This window comes from Misgurnus anguillicaudatus, chromosome 14 (genome assembly GCF_027580225.2).
Source record: "Misgurnus anguillicaudatus chromosome 14, ASM2758022v2, whole genome shotgun sequence".
NCBI lineage: Eukaryota > Metazoa > Chordata > Actinopteri > Cypriniformes > Cobitidae > Misgurnus > Misgurnus anguillicaudatus.
This window is the reverse complement of record NC_073350.2, coordinates 22,364,511-22,383,763: the sequence shown is the minus strand read 5'-3', so window position 1 is coordinate 22,383,763 and position 19,253 is coordinate 22,364,511. Positions and strand designations below refer to the sequence as shown.

Genomic DNA, 19,253 nt, shown 5'->3' with positions numbered 1-19,253 from the left:
AACAGAATTTTGATATTTATCTTTGTTCAAAAGTAGTAAATGCGCAAACTTAACGAGGTTGACGCAAAAATGGTTCTGAAGCTGTAGCTTGGTCATTCTTTGATCAATTGAAATGAAATTCGGTACACTTCATGTGGACCATGAAGTTGGGGTCCATGCCAAATTTGGTGACAGCGCCACCTATGGGTCATGAGATATGAAAATAGGCTATTTTTGCCCATAACTTCTGAACTGTTTGTCAGAAAATTATGATCTTGATGTCTATGGATTGCTTACCTCATGCCGCATCTGTCGATGTGTATTATGCCGGGTTTGAACGAACCGCCTGTCCGCCATTTTGAAATTTCAGATAATTTGTTATATTTTTTTAACTATTGGACATATCCCCCCAAAAATTAGTAGGGAGCTTCGACATGATGTCCTGAAGGTACCTGGGAACTCAGAGTACAGCGCCACCTAGGGGTTATAAACTATAACAGTTCTTATGGAACTGCTTATAACTTCTGAATACTTTGTCTGATATTAATTTCTTTGTGAAATTGTATTCACTGGTTTATGCCGATTGCAACGATACCTCGTTTGTCATTTTCCAACATTCTGTTCATGTGTTATTGTAAAGCATATGGTAGATGATTTTTTCGCTACTCTTTTTACAAATTTTGTTTATTTTATGCCAAGTACTGCTCGTATAATGTTTGGAGCAATCCGCACAGAAATGACTGAACAGATTTTTGATATTCTGTTCTCTTTCTTAGAAATACCACTCCAAAGTTGACCGTGCCTGTAACATTGTCTATTTGTCATAGTAAATTAATGTGACTGTATATTACATTGTATAGCATTACTATACAGAATGATCTTCTTGTCTTCAATCTCACTTGAGCTTTTTGATTCTCATATACATTGTATTTCTGTTAGTTCTGCTCTGCACTGTCAGTTCTGCATCTGTGATGATTGGCATATGTCAATCCTTGCAGCACCTAAGCTGTTTTTTGCTTCCCCTTGAGCTGTGTTAACTGAGTTGCGCATCTGGTTAACCACTTGCCATGAGATTCTGAGGTCATGGGTTTGAATCCCATGTGCCGTCATTTTTTGTCTTAACTTTTTTCTCACTTAAGTTTTGTGATTTTCATACTATACATTGTATTTCAGTTATTTGTGCTCTCTGTTGTCATTTCTACACTTTTGGTAATTGCTGGATATCACTGTTTATAGCTGTAAAGCTGTATTCTATAGCTTGCACAAACCAACTCAGTGGTTTAATCATTTCCTCAGTGGCGCATGCGGTTAGTGCTGTGCTTTGGGAACATGAGGTCATGGGTTCAAATCCCAGCTCTTACTTTCACTTATTGAGATTTCCTTTTGCGTTTCCTTTAACACGTTCTTCTCGACCTGTCTGGTTTTCCACACGTGCTATATTTTTGAAATCTTTTCTGTTGTTGCTCCGCACTGCAGTGGTTTTGCTCTGCATTTGCTTCGGGTTCGGGCTCTGTACTGCGCGCTTTCTGCGCTTTGCGCATTTGCTGCGTCGTGTGGTTTTTGCTGTGCTTTGGGTGCTCATTGCGCTGAAGGTGCTTGACCCCGCAATTGCTGCTTGCAGCTATATTTATTATTATTATTCTGCTTCCTCTTCTTAGCCATTGGTGTCTATGGCAGCCCTATGAACCGTACATAGGAAAATGATGAAATTTGGCACAGTTGTAGAGGTGGTCCTGAAAAGTCAAGTGACCAAAAATGGGGTCTCTAGAAGTAACTCTATAGCGCCACCATCAGCTCAAAAATTCAATGTTCAAATGGTTATAACTGCTGATCCGCTTGATCTATGAAAATTCTACTTAGTACACGTGATTGCTCTCCTCATGCTTGTTGTTTTTAATACCTTACAGTAAAACTCCACCCATTACAGTAGCTGCCATTTTGAAATGTACAGTATTCCGTTTTTTCGCTACTCCTCCTTCAAATGTGGTTCAATTCTTATGAGATTTGGCACAGATGATCTTTGGAGTAAGCTGCATAGAAATGACCGAACAGAATTTTGATTTTTATCTTTGTTCAAAAATAATAAATGCGCAAACTTAACGAGGTTGACACAAAAATGGTTCTGAAGCTGTAGCTCAGTCATTCTTTGATCAATTGACATGAAATTTTGTACACTTCATGTGGACCATGAACATGGGGTCCATGCCAAATTTGGTGACAGCGCCACCTATGGGTCATGAGTAGGGGTGTAACGGTACGTGTATTCGAACCGGACCGTTTCGGTTCAGGGCTTTCGGCACGGTGCACACGTGCACCGAAAGGCCGAATGCATTTTGTGTGCGCCTGTGCGGAACATAATACGTGCGTTTGCGTTTCCGCACGAACATATTAAGTGGTGGAAGTCTCCGCGTTCAGCGCAAGTCTTCTGTCAAACATATAACATAATTCGGCCCGCAGAAAGATTTTTATTTACTTAGTTGTTTATCCGTTTGATTATTGATGTAAATGTTTACGTGTCCTATCTAAAAGCGCATGTTAAACGCGTGTCAACGCGCTGCTTTGTTCTTTCAAAAGTGAGTGAGAGGTTGCGCGTCTTTCGTTGCTACGCATTCATGAGACGCGCTTTCTGTGACAGCGAGAATAAGGAATGCGTGATCAGATTTTTCATCTGCACCTCACGTCAATCATATCATTGTCACAATGCGATCAGCTGGTCGGGACACGGAAGAGCTGTAACCCGGGCTTACTCAGCTGTTACTCAGCTGCGGAGGGGTTCGTAAGTAAAGTCACAGGCAGCTTACATTGACAACACAAGCAAAGAATAGGAGAAACGTGCAAAAGATCAAAGATGGCTATGCATGCAACTCACTAATCTCAAAATGAGTGTATAATAAGTATATCATCATGTTGCTTGCTATGCAGTTACACATAGAGCAGTAATATTATTTTTATACAGAGATGGTACATAGCCAATTCAGTACTGTGAGGTAAACAATCCAAAATAAATCAAAACAGAACATTTTTGGTGGCAAAAAAGTAGGCTAATTGTTCATAAATGTATTCAGGAATTGAATTTGTTAGTTCAAGGTTTTAGTAGAAAAAGTTTAAGAGAAGGTTAAGAAAAGAGTTACCTTCTGTTATAAAATAATGTAAAAATAACTTTGCAGTAGTATTTTATTTATTATTTTTTCATTTTATATATATTTTATATGTTATATTTAATTAAAAAGTGTTTAAAAAAAGTGTAAACAAATTGTAAAAAAAAAGTTTATAGTAATAAACAACCTGCAGTTTAATGTTTGCATTTTTCCCTTACTGTACCGAAAATGAACCGAACCGTGGCTTCAAAACCGGGGTTCGCACCGAACCGTGATTTTTGCGTATCGTTACACCCCTAGTCATGAGATAATAAAATAGGCTATTTTTGCCCATAACTTCTAAACTGTTTGTCAGAAAATTATGATCTTGATGTCTATGGATTGCTTACCTCATGCCGCATCTGTTGATGTGTATTATGCCGGGTTTGACCGAACCGCATGTCCGCCATTTTGAAATTTCACATAATATGTTATATTTTTTTAACTATTGGACATATCCGCACAAAAAATAGAAAGGAGCTTCGACATGATGTCCTGAAGGTACCTGGGAAGTCAGAGTACAGCGCCACCTAGGGGTTATAAACTATAACAGTTCTTATGGAACTGCTTATAACTTTTGAATACTTTGTCTGATATTATATTTTTGCCATCTTTACTCTTGTTGCTCCGCACTGCAGTGGTTCTGCTCTGCATTTGCTTTGCTTCGGGTTCGGGCTCTGTATTGCGGGCTTTCTGCGCTTTGCGCATTTGCTGCGTCGTGCGGTTTTTGCTGTGCTTTGGGTGCTCATTGCGCTGAAGGTGCTTGACCCCGTATCGCTGCTTGCAGCTATATTTAGTATTGAACCTGGAAAACCCTCGAAAGGTCCTTGAATTTGAAGTTAACTAAGGTGTAGGAACCCTGTGAAAGGTGCAATTCAATTGTTTTCAGATTCGATTTATTAAAAGTTTTCTCTTTCAGTTACCTAGGAGATGGACCTGTTTATCACCATAGTGATTTAGAGTGGAGTGTTAACTGTTATACCAGGAGCAGTTTAATGAGAACCAGCATGTTTTGTTCCCTCTGAGGCTGTGCGTGTGGAGAGTTAGGAGATGTACAGTATGCTTCATTGGGTTCTGGGTTGAATTATTCGCACTTTAATTCTCCGACAATGGTCTTTATAACGTGCATATCTTTGTAACTTTCACGGTCATGCACAGCTTTGCAGAAACACCACTGAGGCTTTCCCTGGGTTGCAGCCGATTATTAATGGATAATGTATCAGGTTTGATTGATAAGTGACAGGGGGTTGGTGTCGATCCCTGCCAGGCCCCCGGGCTCCATTATTGTTCTATATTTGTTATTTTAGCAGTCAGCGTATTCATTCAGCCTAATGAGAGCTGAAGAATGAGGGGCCAACTTCCGCCTGCTGCCCTGGGCACCTCTCTGCATCAATGCCTCTCTGTCCTACACAATGGACACATGTGCCACCAAAACCAGAAGCCAACTTTGGCTTTTGCCAGTCACGCAGACATAAAAATGTACTTGTGTCTACAAGGTTATGACTTATAATCTAAGTGAACGTCAAATGCATCTGCGTCATCAGAGAGTATGTCTTTCTGTAGTTATAGTTTAAGTGACTGTCATTTTTATACTGTATAAGTGATTGATCGAACAACTCACAAGAAATTCAGAGATTTTTCTAAACAGTTTTCATAGAAACGTGCTGTTTAAATGTTTTTCATCTCCCGGCTATTAAATATGAAGTATCTGTTAAATGGGACCTTCATGGATATTTAATAGGCTGTCAGTGAATTTACTGACGCTCACACAACATTGTTTAAAACTGTGTAATCTGCTGACTTAATCCATCACAGTTATATCATCAGGGTGGTTGACTAGAAAAGGTTTACTTGCCTTGCGGTGTGACATGCTATATTCCATAAAAAACTGTTTGGGGGGGGTTCAATGGTATTTCCAGCATTCTGACTTATTAACACAGTTATAGAGTTGTTTCCTCATGCTAAACATAGACAAAGTATTTCTGTGCCGAATGCACTTTGCCAGGGTTCGTACAAGTTTCGGAAAGTTTTTTTCGATTACAGGTCCAACTGACGTTTCAGGGGTTTTCTATACGTATCACTTCTTTATATGGGCACTTCCCCCGGAAAACCCCGCCCACCCGTCAATCAGCGGGAGACGCTAGCACTTGCTAACATCTTATCACGCGTCACAGCTTTGTTTAATTTTAAAACTCAACAATGGCACAAATGAAGAAGTGTGTTTTTGGATGTAAGGAGAAGAAAGCCAACCTTATGAAAACAATATGGATATAGTTTATTATCCGGGATAGCAGCGGACTTTTGCGTGTGTGTTTGATGCGCTGGATTTTCCCAACCGGATCTCGAGTTGCATGCAGTAAGTAAGACTTCTGTCATATGTTGGAAATATGCGTGTGCATATTATTTAAATGACACGAACATGTAGTGAATCATAAGTTAAACAGTGTTGTATAGTGTTGCATGACTCGTACTCGCTCCACCCGCGGTAGTAACTCATCCTTCTTAATTTTTTTGTACGTTATCGGAAAGATTCGGTTAAGCTAATCTTTCTTTTATAAATCTGATTAAACTCATTAACATCAGAAATGCAGAAACAGCGTGTGTTACTTGAGCTTTAATAGCATTTTTGTGTTTAATGTATAATAAATGCCATTTTCTACAGTCTTGCATAGCCTTCATATTGAAGGTCTGGGAACCATGGGCACTTTGAATGGTCAAGGATCGCCCAAGAGTACGTAAGGCAACCAATCACGTTTCGCTTTGTGCCTTGTCATGTTAATAGTGTGAAAATGTCTTCACAATAACAGAAAACTTACATTTTTTTAAATCTTTCTATTTCTCAAGAGGTTGTGAAAAAAAGGTTATTTTGACTATAAAATGGTGCGAAAGAAATTGTTCAGTTTAAAAACCCTTGATGACTATAAGGAACCAAAAATGTTTTTTCTATGACTTCACTGTAAAGGAGTGAAGCTTCAATTATAAATAGAAGGGAAAGTTACAAAAAAGTAAAAATAAACGGCTGTTATGCAACTATCTATCAGTATATCAGTTTTTAAATGGACATTGATAGCATCCATTTCCTGATAAAGTTTCCCATTTTCATTAGAAACAACAAATCATCTTGATACTAACATCCACCCTTTAGGAAAGTGTGAGATCAGTCTCTTCTTTATCATCATGCTCTCAAGTCTGACTCAGGAAATGAGATTACTCTTCCTGCGGTTTTGGACACCCTGGTACTGCAGTTTATGGATTCAGTGTTGTTGGATTCTGTGGGAAGAGCCCTTGACCTAACACATGGCCATGATCTCTCTGTACCCGCCCCCTCACATGCACTTATGCGAGGAGACAGTTAAAAAAGTTTCACACAGCATAAGACCCTTATCACAGAAAAACTAAATTGTCAATGCTTCACGAACACTTTGAGAGGGGAACAGCAAGATTCCTGGTTTACCTGACACCGAATCGATATTCAATTAACCAGACGAGCTGCTTATAGTGGCCATTTATCAGTATATTTCTTTTTTAAGTACTTGCCTGGTATTTTTAGCTGCAACCAAACAAGTGAATGAAGTATTTGCTAAGTTTTTCAATGGAGAGGAAGCACCCAGGATCTCTTGTGATGTGTGTGGCATTTATTATGGAGTTATAATGGTTTTAAATGTTTAATTTAACTCATTTGTTCGTTCAGCATACTCTCATAAATGGTTATATATTAAAGTTATTTTTAAGATAAAAAAGGTAACACTTTAAAATATAGTTGCATTGGTTAACATTAGTAAATACAGTACCAAACATGAACTAACAATTAAGCAATATAGTTTTCATTTATTAACATTTATTAATTTTGTTATACCATGGGCCTGTTGAATGTTTTAATCTGATTGGTTGAGAAATGTTCCACAGGTGTTGATTATTTTTCTGTAAAATGCACAATAGAGGTAAAATAACCTCTATATATAACCTAATATATCTTCTGATATAACCTCTATATCTCCTGAACTCCAAACTGAATGTCAGAATGAGAAAGAAAGGTGATTTAAGCAATTTTGAGCGTGGCATGGTTGTTTGTGACAGACGGGCCGGTCTGAGTATTTCACAATCTGCTCAGTTACTGGGATTTTCACGCACAACTATTTCTAGGGTTTACAAAGAATTGTGTGAAAACGGAAAAACATCCAGTATGCGGCAGTCCTGTGGGCGAAAATGTCTTGTTGATGCTAAAGGTCAGAGGAGAAGGGGCCGACTGATTTAAGCTGATAGAAGAGCAACTTTGACTGAAATAACCACTCGTGAGGTATGCAGCAAAGCATTTGTGAAGCCACAACACGCACAACCTTGAGGCGGATGTGCTACAACAGCAGAAGACCCCACCGGGTAGCACTCATCTCCACTACGAATAGGAAAAAGAGGCTACAATTTGCACAAGCTCACCAAAATTTGACAGTTAAGGACTGCAAAAATATTGCCTGGTGTGATGAGTCTCGATTTCTGTTGAGACATTCAGATGGTAGAGTCAGAGTTTGGCGTTTAGCAGAATGAGAACATGGATCCATCAAGCCTTGTTACCACTGTGCAGGCTGGTGGTGGTGGTGTAATGGTGTGGGGGATGTTTTCTTGGCACACTTTAGGCCCCTTAGTGCCAATTGGGCATCGTTTAAAATGCCACGGCCTACCTGAGCATTGTTTATAACCCTGTCCATTCCTTTATCACCACCATGTTCCCATCCTCTGATGGCTACTTCCAGCAGGATAATGCACAAAGCTTGAATCATTTCAAATTGGTTTCTTGAACATTACAGTTTACTTTACTAAAATGGCCCCCACAGTCACCAGATCTTAAACCAATAAAGCATCTTTGGGATATGGTGGAACGGGAGCTTCATACCCTGGATGTGCATCCCACAAATTTCCATCAACTGCAAGATGCAAGATCCAATCAATATGGGCCAAAATTTCTAAAGAATGCTTTCAGCACCTTGTTGAATCAATGCCACATAGAATTAAAGCAGTTCTGAAGACGAAAGGGGGTCAAACACAGTATTAGTATGGTGTTCCTAATAATCCTTTTGGTGAGTGTATTATTTCAATGCATTCTTTGGCACCTTTAACTTTGTCCTCTTATAAAGCTAACACAATAACTAAAATAGTAAGAGATGTCTTTGAAACCATTTAGTTTATTTAGCAGCTAAAACCTTTGCCAACTGACAGTTATTCCAGTATAGTTAGTGTTCACTTGCCAATTGCTAACAAACAGCTTTCGCCTGGTATTTTTTCCTCCCTGGTAGAAACACCACCAACAACAACTACGCTGATGGACACCATACTGTATAAATCCTGATATAAATCCTACTTCTGAAAGAAAGCTCTTGTTTTGGGCAGTTAAACTTTTGTATGGCTGCTTGAAATGTCCCTTGACTACGGAGCTGACTTCTTTTGGCAAGCAGCCGGCACATATTCATGGCAAAAGGCAGGTGACAACAACAGAGCCTGGGGAAAGGCCTTATTGTAAAAGCCATGGAACAACTGTTTGCTGTCCAGTTCCTGCCCTTTTGTCTTTTCCCACTGACATTCAGCATTGTTCACCCAGAACCCTTTGTGAGGCCTGGCGCGTTCCAGCCAATGAAGGCAAGTTTAATGCTGCTGCGATTGTTTCTCGGCAAGCCACAGAATATCAAACACACTGTACTGGATCTTTTCAACCATCTTCCCTTCATTCTTTCTCTTTTTCTCTCCTAACCACTCCTTGCTTTCTTTCTAACTCTGTTGGGCTTTTATTTTGACTATAGTGGTTTCGGGGCTGAGATTTGAAAACAAAGCTCTGCTTCGCTGCCTCTTTCAGCTGCATTTCAGTATGAATGCTGTTAGCTCAGCAGATGTGCCAGTCATTCTTCTTCATTTCTGAATCACAAATCAGTTTGTATGGGACCTGCTTAAAAACCTTGTGGAGGAAGTTCAAAAGAGTTTTCGCAGTGTAACTATTTCAGTGCTTAAAGGTGTAATGTGGGACTTTAAGGAAGGATTTCTGGACAGAAATGCAGTATACATGTAATATACATAACTTATCAGTGGTGTATAAAGACCCTATAAGATGACTCTTGTTTTTATTGCCTTTGAATGAGATGTTTTATCTAGATAGACTTTGGTTCCTCTTAAATGTAAGTCGGCATTTCGCAACATCATGTTTCTACAGTAATACTGTACAACATCAGTATGCAGATTGTGTATAGTCACAGCAACTACTACTGACCAGCAAAACTGTCAATTAAAGGAATAGTTAATTTTCTTAAAAGAAAAATCCAGATAATTTACTCACCACCATGTCATCCAAAATGTTGATGTCTTTCTTTGTTCAGTCCAGAAGAAACTATGTTTTTTGAGGAAAACATTGCAGGATTTTTCTCATTTTAATGGACTTTAATGGACACCAACACGTAACAGTTTTTTCCAACAGAGTTTCAAAGGACTCTAAACGATCCCAAACGAGGCATAAGGTCTTATCTAGCGAAACGATTGTCATTTTTGACAAAAAATAACAAATATGCACTTTTAAACTACAACTTCTTATATTCCTCCGGTCCTGAAAGCGTCAGCGTGACCTCACACAATACGTCATGACCTCAAGAGGTCACAGAGGACGAACGCGAAACTCCGCCCCAGTGTTTACAAGTGTGTTGAAAGAGGACCGTTCCGATGTTGTTGTATGTGGAATGATACTAATTAATATCTTTGTGTCAGTTTATTGTTTACAATGGTCCGCAAATGTGCGTTTTATATATGTAACACGTGACCTCCCTACGTCACTAAGCATTTACGTTAGGTCGCGCTGGTTCTGGTTTAAAAGTGCATATTTTTTATTTTTCTTGACAAAAATGACAATCGTTTCGCTAGATAAGACCCTTATGCCTCCTTTGGGATTGTTTATAGTCCTTTAAAACTTCGTTGAAAAAAACTGTTATGTGTTGAGTTAAGTGTTAAGTGTTGGTGTCCATTAAAGTCCATTAAAATGAGAAAAATCCTGCAATGTTTTCCTCAAAATACATAATTTCTTCTGGACTGAACAAAGAAAGACATCAACATTTTGGATGACATGGTGGTGTGTAAATTATCTGGATTTTTCTTTTAGGAAAATGGACTATTCCTTTAAGCAGTGTTTTCATTCTTTTAGCATTTAAAATGCTACATTTACTACAGGACAGGCAAAAAAATAAAAACTTCATGAAAACATTGAGCCCTTGATACTCAAGGACTGACGAGACATTTGAAGCTCAGTTTGTGAGAAACTGTAAATGTTTGTTTTTTAGTATGCATTCCTCTGTTGTGCCCATTTCATCTCAGGAATTGCTTCCTGTGCATACCAATGAGGATGTGTCTTAGTCACTATAAAATGATAGGTGTTTATCGGTTTTTTTAAACACCAAATGTGCTTCCCTCACTCACACCCCACTCAATCTGCTGTTGGATTGGACTGTATCGCTTATTTTCAGCCAATGTTTTGCTTGGTGAAATGTAAATGGCACTCCGTTAAGACAAGCTGGTGTTTGTTATAGTCAGAAGCTGGAGTTAAATTGGATTGGAATGATGTGGAAAGGCGTTCTGCTACTGTCATTTAAAAAAAGATAGAGATACCGTATTGTTCAGGTTATTCATTTGTGAATTCATTCGATTTGGTATGCATAGTTTTTTTTCAATACACACGTTATGTCTGCTAAATACTGCCTGAGGTTTGGTGCTTTAAAGGTGCGTTTGAAATATGTACAGTGGGGTGTTTATCTGTCTATCTTTTGATAAAACCTGACATTTATATTTATACATTACATTTCCTGAGTTTGAACCCATGACCTTTAGCGCTGCTAAAGCAATGCTACCATTGAGCTATATAGGAAAAATCGGACTGCTGCTAAATAATGTATGAGGAGTTTAGATGCAAAACCCTTAAAGGAATATTTCACTTTCTTTTTTTAAATAATTTTATTCATAACAGTTTTTATGTAAACATAAAACAGATGAAAGTTTCAATGTTTACAAAATATATTGTACACACACAACCCTCCCCTCCTAACAGGCACCAGATAAAATGAAAGGTAAACATCATTAAATAACAACATATGTAATCAAACATAAATAAAACATGAAGTGAAGAAATACATCACTGAAGCTATCCACATTACAAGTATGCTCAAGCTAATTTCATTTTTAAAAAGATACCTAAGGAAGGGGCCCCAGATTTTATCAAATATTTTTAGAAGCATTGATCCTGGAAAGCGAATCTTTTTGAGCTTGAGGTCGGCAACTAGCCTGGGTGCCAGCCGATCTTAGCCCCGCCCACAAGATTTTGTAAACGGGAAGATGACTCTATGACTTAGTAAATACTTCATGTTGTGATATAAACGAAATGTTGTAAACATAGAAGGTGTTGATGTACATTCGCTAACTCAGTATAATCACAATGTTAGTGTCATTGTAGCGAAATAACTAGCAGTTCGGTCAGGCTGCAAAGACGTAATTTCATCATACGTCACACACTCCGTTGGTCTATCCAATTGAGTGCAGAGGCATTTTTCGGTTGAGACACGCCTCATAATTATAGCTCAATGGAGCGGTATCAGACTCAAATTCTGACTAGAATTGAGTATGGCAACGTCAGGCTAGTCGGCAACCATCTCCGCCAACCATTTATAAAAACTGGGCCGTAAAGTGGACTTCTACAATATTCCACTTACTTAGAAAAAATCCAGCTAATTTATTCACCCCCATGTCATCCCAAATGTTGATGTCTGTCTTTGTTCAGTCAAGAAGTTTCGAGGAAAACATTCCAGGATTTTTCTTAATTTAATAGACTTTATTGGACCTCAACAGTTTACAGTTTCAATGCAGTTTAAAATTGCAGTTTCAACCCAGCTTCAAAGTGCTCTAAACAATCCCAAATGAGGCATAAGGGTCTTATCTAGCAAAACGATTGTCATTTTTAGCAAGAAAAATGCACTTTTAAACCACAGCTGTAGTGTGAAACACACATTTGCAGACCCCAACACTTAACAGTTTTAATGCAGTTTAAAATTGCAGTTTCAATGGAGTTTCAAAGGACTCTAAACGATCCCAAACAAGGCATAAGGGTCTTATCTAGCGAAACGATTGTCATTTTTGACAAGAAAAATTAAAAATATGCATTTTAAATCACAACTTCTCGTCTTCCTCTGGTCCTTTGGCGCGCTAGCGCGACCTCATGTAATTGCATAATGACGTCGAAAGGTTACGTGTTACATGAAACGCACATTTGCTGACCATTTGAAACAATAAACTGACACAAAGACATTAATTAGTATCATTCCACATACTACAAAGTCAGAACGGTCCTCTTTCTCCACACTTGTAAACACTGGGGCGTTTTCGCATATTTCATCCGTGACCTCTTGACGTGATGACGTATTACATGAGATCACGCTGACGCGCCAAAGGACCGGAGGAAGATGAAAAGTTGTGGTTTAAAAATGCATATTTTTATTTTTATTGCCAAAAATGACAATCGTTTTGCTAGACAAGACCCGTATGCCTCGTTTAAGATGGTTTAGAGTCCTTTGAACCTGCAATTTTAAACTGCATTAATACTGTTAAGTGTTGGGGTCTATTAAAGTCCATTTAAAATGCGAAAAATCCTGGAATGTTTTCCTCAAAAAACATAATTTCTTCTCGACTGAACAAAGAACATCAACATTTTGGATGACATGGTGGTGAGTAAATTATCTGGATTTTTTTTAAGAAAATGGACTAATGATTTAAAAAAGTGGTGTAATCCCAAAATGGTTAAAGTGCGTCTGACATGATTTCTTGTAAATTAGCATTTTTTATCAGGCTCTTATGTTTCAGTTAAGTAATTTTACTTTAATGGCAATAAAAGGTTATTAGTCAGTAATTGAAATGCCTTATTGTCCACAAATGTCTCTTTAGCCATTTCATTGGTATTTAACACATTTGACTGTCTTTCGCTGCAAAACCCTTTAAGTATACACAAGCTTTTTAGCAGAAACCTCCACGTTAAAAGAAATCCACTTCTTTGGACAAGACATAGTGAACAGTTGCAAAATCACTAAAGATGCTAGAAACATTGCAAGTGATGAAAGTCAGAATGTAAAATGAAGAAATTGAACCCCACATTAGGGGGCGCTATGATCAATGTGACTGCCATATTCAGGTTGTATTCAGGTTCAAGTACTTACAAGGGACACAAGTTTGGATGTAATCCACGGGCGTTTCGCAAGCTATACATTTTTTGGTAACACTTTATTATAATGTTCATTAGTTAACATTAGTTAACTACATTAGTTAACATGAACTAATGATGAACTGCACTTGTGCAGCATTTATTAATCTTTATTAATGTTAATTTCAACAATTACTAATACTTTATTAAAATTTGGTTAACGTTAGTTAATGCACCGTGAACTAACAAGAACAAACAATGAACAGCTTTATTTCTATTAACTAACATTAACAAAGATGAATAAATACTGTAACAAATGTATTGCTCATGGTTTGTTCATGTTAGTTAATACATTAACTAATGTTAAATCATGAACATTATAATAAAGTGTTACCCATTTTTTTAACTGTGTTTTAAACCCATGATCTTTTGCACTGCTAACGCAATGATCTACCATTGAGCTATACAAGAACACAGATCTCATTATGTACAGTAAACAACCAAGGGTGTGTAAACCTTTGTACAGGGTCATTTAGGTAAATTTGGTTAATCTGTCTTGTGGAATGTATGTGAATATCTGTTATGTTATGAAATTATTTTTATCTGGCAATTCTGAAATAAAAACAAAATACTTTTTTATAGTTTTGCTGTACAGTCTTAAATGGGTTTATGAACTTATGAACTTTTACTTCCTGAATATGATTTCTGGGAAGTAGTTTGGGGTTTTTCAGGGCTAAATCATCCCCCAACTTTTGACCCTGTCGAAAGATGGATCGTTTTCAGTGTAATCCCTTTACTTCCTGTGTGTAGAGTGCAGAACTCTGCGTCTCTCGTGTCCAGTGCTGGGGTTGCCTGGTTCCTCTCCTCTCAGTCGAGTTAAACTAACCCACCCCCATCCCAACCTCAAGTGTGGGGGAGCATTTTCCAGGGACAAAAGACTGAATATATAATGAAGAGAAAGGGAAAGGGGTGGGAGTGTGTGTGTATGTGTGCATCAGGGAGAATAGATGTATCCATCTTGACAAGTGTTTGTTGAGGGATCCCTGGCAGTGCTTAGCTCTTCAAGTGGAAGCAAATCTGCTCTCATTTTCCATCTTGAGCACATGAGAACAGTTACTTACTCGATTGAAACTGCTCAGAGAGAAAAGCCTTTTGAAAAGCAAAGGCTGCAGTTCGCAGAGTTTCAGAAACATTGTACTTTAGATCCCTCCCTCGCTCCCCCCAGAAATCTGACACACATGGTACAGTCCGTTTAAAAGAGAGCATGTCATCTTTCAATGCACTGTGTCCTCTCTGGAAGCAGCTGCTGGGAGTACGTTTTTTCAGCGGGAAGTCTCCCACACTCCTTCGCCTGCGGTTTCGTCCCCCCGTTGCATTCTTTCACACGCTGTCTCTGCCTCGCGTTCGGCTCTTTATCTGGCACTAAAAGAAACCAGGTAGCGATTTTGTACCGGCATTAGGAGACCAGAGCAGAGGAGGGCAGACTGACTTTGGATTTTTTTCTCTTCTCCGGCGTGTTTTGTATGTGTGGTCTAAACTGTGGAGGACTAAAGGGGAAAGAGGACAAACAGTGTGCTTGACATCATGCACCTCTCTGTGGATTTGCTTCTCAGGGCAAAATCCTGAAAATGATGGAGGACAACAAGCAACTGGCCCAGCGGATCGATGGGGCCATCCAGTCAGCCAGCCAGGAGGTGACCAACCTGCGCTCCGAGCTCACCGCAACCAGCCGCAGACTGGCCGAGTTGGGGGCGTGTAACCCTGCCTCCCTGGAGAACAACCAGCAGAACCATCATCACCACCACCACCACCATCATCTCCACGGTAAGTGACGCCTGTCAAGTTATGTCAGAACTGTACATATGGATTTCAAGTTACAGTGTAGAGTAACAAATAGTTAACTTATTTGAAAAGAGTGGGTGGGAGGGGGCTTTTGTTTAAAGAAAAGAGTGAAGAAAGAAGGGGGGAACTTATCCCGTTCTTCTGCGTCTCGACTCGTTTCCTGGGTAGCCGGTGGGATGGGTTTCAAGTGCAGCTGTGACATGTCAGATGGAGACTGGAAGAGTTAGAACCAGAGAGAGAGAGAAATTCATAAGGCTGACGACAGGTTCGGCTGTCGTCACAACCTCTCCTGGCAGGGAATAACATAAAGCACGTGTTTGCTTCTGATGCTAAAACTCTCAGTGAATGCTTAGGTGTTACTTTTATCTCAGCTTCATATTCAGAATCAGCCGTACGTAAGCTCGTAAGTAAGCCATCTGTAGGTTGTCAAAACATTACTTTGTTTGTTTGAGCTTCCCAACCAGTCTGACACTGCAACATTACATCCACAAGAGGAATTTGTCTACCTGTCAATGGCTGACATGCTGGAAATCTTTTTGGAATAGTAATTATTTCGGTTATTCAGTTCGGTGCCAGTAGTAGGATTTTGATTCACTTTTAAACTACTTTTTAAAGTACTATCAGTTTTTTGAGATTTAGAAATTTAATTTTATGTTGAGATGACAGTCATGTTATTACATTTACGCAATTGGCAGACGCTATCCAAAACGACATAAATAGGATACATTTTTTAAAAGTAATATTATCATTAAAAGTTCCTGATGACATCACACGGGTGATTCTCACGAAATCCAAACTTAGAAGGTGTCCAGCATCAGATTTTTTTAAAAAGCCCTTGAAGCCAATTTTTGTTGCACATATAAGATTAAGGTCTAAAGTTACTATAAGCATTATTTTTAGAGGATTTAAAAATATTTCATATAGAATTATTTACATTTTTAGATTATCATTATAAAAAATATCATTACTGCAACATGATATTACATTAAATATATGCATTTACAAGCTCATGTTTCGGTAATGAGAACTAAAAAGTTGTCTAGGTACTATCACAAACAAAATGTTAACTTTTATTTGAAGAGAAAACATAAGAACTGCTTACCTGGTAGCCATCTTGAGTGTCACAGTCAATTATGTCCCTTCCAACTATTTTTAAAAAAAAATGTTAGTTCATTGAGGTCCTAAACAATGATTGAAAATTGTTGCGGAGGATGAGAAAATTGGTCTTTGACACATTTATATTCCTTATTATTGTCTCTACATTTACCAAAGATCACCAAATACCACATGTTTCTTTACTGTAAATGTTTATAGTATAACATGCCCTGAAGCTTTTTATATTTTAGATTTTTTAATTATAAATATTTCCATGTCAGAGAACCCAAATCCAGTCATGGACACATTGCGGTAATATTAAATGTGGAAAAAATGTGTGCAAAATAGTACACGAAGAGATGTTTGTAACTGTATGCTTCTTATTTTGATACTCTTACTTTGCATTTACTTTTTTAATCAAAATGTTTCATGACACCTCACAAGTATAATTTCCCGAGAATCACCCACATGTGTATGCTTTCCCTGTGTGTTGAATATCATATTAGTAACATCAAAGTCATTGATTTCCATTTAATTTAAACTTTTTGACATGATATTAAAGACCTCATGGTTATATTTTCACACTATGTTTTTTATTTTCTCTTTTATGACTTTATGTAGAAAACAGGAAATCACAAAAAAATGCCTTTAGCTGGGATTTCACAGGCTGTGTTGCATATTTTGCCTCATTTGTGTGCTACATCTTGTATACTACACTTTCACATCATGCTCTTAGAAAGAGGAATCTGTTGAGGAGAACTCGTAGCCCAAGGTGGCTTTCTGTCAGGCTGTAGTTCATGTTAAGCAGCTCAGCCATGTGTACGGCGGTGTCCGCGTGTGCAGGGGAGGATCAGCGTATTGATGTTGTGTCAGGTTGATGATGTTGTGGGGGTTACAACACGCAGGGCAGCTCAGCAGTGGATTGCGCTCCTCCTCGGGGTCCACTGCACTGCAGGCTGGCCAGCTGAAAGTATGCTAAGAGTCTGTCATGCAGAGATGAACAGAGAGGGATGTGTTTGCACAGGTGTCATTAGCAGGACCTTTCTAAATAAATGTGGTTGTATGAACAGCATGGCTCAGCACAATGCCGTTCTGCGCTTTATCTCATTCCCTCTCTCTTTCTTTTCACACGGGTCTAAGGCATTTCACTGCAGTGAACCCAAATTCCTCTTTAGCAGTGCACTGATGTAATGCTTCTCTCTTTCTCTCTCTCTCTCTCTCTCTCTCTCTCTCTGTCTTTCACATACACACACACACACACACACACACACACACACACACACACACACGGTCAGGTGACTGTTTACATGTGAAACTGAAGGCTGAACGAGCAGAATGTAATCAGATACACATTCCTCTATCCTGTTGTATATGGGAGTTTCTCTCATAGTTTAAACACAAAGTGGTCCCCCCTCCCCTTTCAAAAACAGCATTCCTCTCATAAGGCCTTTGAATTCAGTTGCGCTCTGGTCACATCCTTCAGTTTATATCACGCCAAGGGCTAAGGAACAGTTTTTGTTGTCGCGCTGGATTGAATTGACTCTTTCATTTCGCACCATAGCACATGAGCGATCCAACATTTTCTTCATTCTGGTCTTTTACAAGCCACACAACAATTTAGTGTTGCTAATAACAGTTAAGTGCTTCTAGAAACTGCTAATTACTTTGAAAAGACATGACAAGTTTACCCCATGTTGTGCTGTAGGCGGATGGACTTTTTGAATATCACACTGTTAGACTTTTTATTGTATATGCGGTAAGCCAGTGAGTTACTGTAACTGCCCCATTTACAGTATGATGCCTTTACCGCAGTTCCATTTTACAGTATAATACCCTTACTGTAACATAGTTTTAAAAAAAATATTGTCTTGAAGGGGAATCGAACCCAGGTCGCCTGTGTCATAGGTCCATAACACTACCACAGTGCCACAGAGTCACTTGTTAAAAGTTACTCGCTACACTCCCCAAGTAGCCTCTTCTGTCACTCTCCCGACACTCCGAGGAGCAAAATCTTGGTGTCACTAGTGTTTTGAAGTCTTGAGGTCAAATTCAAATCTGACGGTCAGGCATTTAACCATAATCACTTTCTTGTTTCTATCTACAATTCTCAATAAAAAAATTTACACTGCTGAAAAACAATTCACATTTTGAAATTTGCTTCACTGCAAAAAGCATATCAAATAAAATGTATTTCATTTCATAGATACATTTTATTTTTCTATTTTATATGCTTTTATAACACTATTTTATTCAACTACAGTAGCACGACTGCTGTTGTTTTACAGCAGTCTACCGCAAATTCAAAACATACAGTAAATCACTGTTAATTAAATATTAATACCCATAATGTAACGCATATTACAGTAATAAACTCGAAAAGAAAATGATGGTATTTCACTGGACATTTTGTGGTAAGTAACTGTAGAAATTACAGTTAAGTCTAACAGTGCAGCTACTAGGTCCAGGTTTAATGTGTTGTGAAATACTTTAGAGAAATGTGGCATCCAGCATGGCTCTGGATCTCGTACATCTTTAGAGATGACAAGGGACTTTGTGTGATGACAAGATCCGCCAGAAAGGATATTAAAGAGAAATATGAGTGGAGTTACCACCATGGATTTTGTGGGCGGCTGCTAGTATGTGGTTGCCAGGGTTTTGCGAGGATTTCTGTGTGCGTACGAGGTGTTTCCTTACTCTCAAAACAGTTCGCTGTCCAGACTTTTGATTTTCTAGAATACTTATTTAAGCTTATTGATGGCCTTGGGTCCCCCTTTGAAATCAAGTCTATTAGATATTTCTGCATATTTTTTCAGTGCATTGCTTAGACAAAAATGATTGGTTGGTTTAACTCTATGTAGTAGTAATGCTTGTTTTTTTAAAATCAGTACAAAGTTGCCCCCTAATAGAGTGCCCCAGGGATGACGTATTTTGTAGGAAGTTAGTGTGACACTGGTTCCCTTGCTAAAAAGCCCATACATTTTTCCCATAGACTTTTAGAT

The 19,253-nt window shown here is 38.5% G+C and overlaps 1 protein-coding gene across 7 annotated transcripts in view; it reads left to right on the top strand.

The window, feature by feature from the left end:
- The window catches only part of kaznb (kazrin, periplakin interacting protein b), a 207,496-nt gene that overhangs the window by 84,324 nt on the left and 103,919 nt on the right, over positions 1 to 19,253 (top strand). For all 7 annotated transcript variants that reach the window (XR_008638822.2, XM_073876096.1, XM_073876094.1 and 4 more), the window contains exon 3: positions 14,931 to 15,141. Coding sequence is in view for 6 of the 7 variants with exons in the window: in XM_073876096.1 (XP_073732197.1) it covers positions 14,931 to 15,141 (211 nt within the window). In the remaining variant the exon portion in view is untranslated. The remainder of the gene's footprint in view (positions 1 to 14,930; positions 15,142 to 19,253) is intronic.